Source organism: Chrysochloris asiatica, unplaced genomic scaffold (genome assembly GCF_000296735.1).
Source record: "Chrysochloris asiatica unplaced genomic scaffold, ChrAsi1.0 scaffold00339, whole genome shotgun sequence".
Lineage (NCBI taxonomy): Eukaryota > Metazoa > Chordata > Mammalia > Afrosoricida > Chrysochloridae > Chrysochloris > Chrysochloris asiatica.
The window spans coordinates 134,597-136,897 of record NW_006408857.1 but is presented as its reverse complement, the minus strand read 5'-3'; the positions used below and the strand labels follow the sequence as shown (position 1 = coordinate 136,897).

General features: G+C 38.8%; 1 protein-coding gene across 1 annotated transcript; it reads right to left on the bottom strand.

Annotated features, from left to right (window-relative positions):
• Nucleotides 1–440: 440 nt before the first annotated feature.
• On the bottom strand, nt 441–1,409 carry LOC102810576 (olfactory receptor 5M11-like). Its single transcript, XM_006875773.1, has one exon. The coding sequence runs from the start codon at nt 1,407–1,409 to the stop codon at nt 441–443; it is 969 nt and encodes a 322-aa protein (XP_006875835.1).
• Between the last annotated feature and the right edge of the window lie 892 nt (nt 1,410–2,301).

Genomic DNA, 2,301 nt, shown 5'->3' with positions numbered 1-2,301 from the left:
ATGGAACTGAGAATTGTTGTTGTTGTTATGTGTTGTGGAGAACTGAGGATAGATTCACTTAAAACAATTAACTGAGAGCAACTTTGTTCCATGTACATTTGTGAACATCCAGAGCAGTGTCTCAGGTCATAAGAGGTTGGAATATGTGACCTAGAGAAGTTCTTTGAAATTTTAAGTGCTTACAAATTACCTGAAGATTTGGATAGAATGCAGATTTGGATAGAGTAGTTAGAGTATAAGGTTTTGCATTTCTAAGAAGCTCCATGGTAATGGAGATGCTACTGGTCCATGAACCGTACATAAGGTACAATGATCTAGATTAATAAATGCATTTCAGTTTCACCAGACTTAAGTCTTTCACCTGAGCTACATGAGATTCATCTATATTGAAACTATAACTCATCCTCAAATACAAAGACAACTGAGTCAATCTTTTAGATTCATGGTTTATTAGATATTGGAGGCATTGCCACCTTAGTGACTGTATTTCGTCTGAGGACATTCTTCAAGGCCTGCTTTACATCTTTGTTCCGAAGACTATAGATCAATGGATTAAGCACTGGGCTTACAAACGTGTAGAAGACAGCTACTATTTTGGATTCCTCAACAGTCTTATCTGTTGGTGGTCTGATATACATGCAGAAAAGTGTCCCATAGAATAAGGTGACAGCCATCATATGGGAACCACAGGTAGAAAATGCCTTGTGCCTTCCCTCTGCTGATTTGATCCGGAGGATGGCAGTAATAATAAAGGCATAGGACACCAAGATGATGGTGAGGGAGCTGGAGAGATTGAAACCAGCAGAGATAAGCATGGCATGTTCTTTGATATACGTATCAGAGCAAGACAGTTTAATGAGTGGTGGGTCAGCGCAGTAGAAGTGGTTAATGACATTGGATCTACAGAAGGTCAAGCTGAAAGTTAGGATGGACTGGAACAGCCCATCTGAGAAACCATAGACATAAGGAAAAGTGGCCAAACAGATACAGACTTTCCTAGACATTTTCACGCTGTAGCGCAGTGGGTTGCATATGGCCATGAAGCGGTCATAGGCCATTGCTGCCAGCATGTAAATCTCAGTGAGTAGCAGCGCGATGAAAATGTAACACTGTATAAAGCAGCCAGCAAAGGAAATGGTCTTCTTCTCCGATAAGAAATTAGTTAGCATCTGTGGGGTTGCATTTGAAGTGTAGCACAAGTCCACAAAGGCTAAGTTAGTGAGGAAGAAGTACATGGGGGTGTGAAGGCGAGAGTCTAGTCTGATTAACAGGATCATGCCCAGGTTACCTAGGAGAGTGACAAGATAAACAAGCAGGAATATTACAAAAAGCAGAGGCTGGAGTTCTGGGCGATCTGTGAGCCCCAGGAGAATGAATTCTGCCATCACACTGCCATTATTAATGGGCATTTTCTGGGACTATGTACCTGATCCTAAAACAGATAAAAATAACAATCATGAAAGAGTGAATCATGTAATTGAAATAATTTTACAACATGCGGGGGTTTAGACAAAATGAATTTTTTGTGAATACTATCATTAATCAATTTCTTACCTCTACTAAGCTGTTAGTTTCTTGTTCTTATATGAAAGTATTCTATGTTTCTATCCTGTGTCTAAGAAGCTGTGGTAGCATAGTAGTTACAAATTTCAATGTCAGCAATTTGAAACTACTAGCTTTTCTGCGTGAGAAAGAAGAGACTTGCTGCCCCTGTAAGGTTTACAGCTTTGGAAACCCTATACAGGGTCACTATGAGTTGTATCCATCTCTACGGCATACCACCACAGCCACAAACACCATCTCTATGTCTATACCTGTAATTCTACTTATATCTGTATTTACAGATTAACTACATAGTCCCTGTCTGCCTGTACTATTCATTTCTTGTCAAACTCTTTATCCTGCAAAGTCACCTTTTAAAGCTCCTTCCTTTGCAAAGTATTTCTCATACATGAGTTTCTGCTCCATGCTTCTACTTCTAACATTTTTACATACCTCAAATTTAGTTTTTTTTCTTTTGTTACACTATAATGATATATCTGCTCTCACCTCATCCTGTATGAATTATTCAAAGCTAAGGACAAATATTAATGTACTGTGACGGTTCACACATATTTATCTGTTGAATATTTTATAGAGGAAAAATAGTGTATGCAAGACAGAATGAGTAACCTTGAATGCTTTCTTGTATCTATTTCCTCACAATATATGTTGTAACATATTTAGGAGAATTAAGGTGGTGTGGCACTGTTGGATCAGCACTGGACTATGAACCACAAGGCTGGAAGTTCAAATCCACCA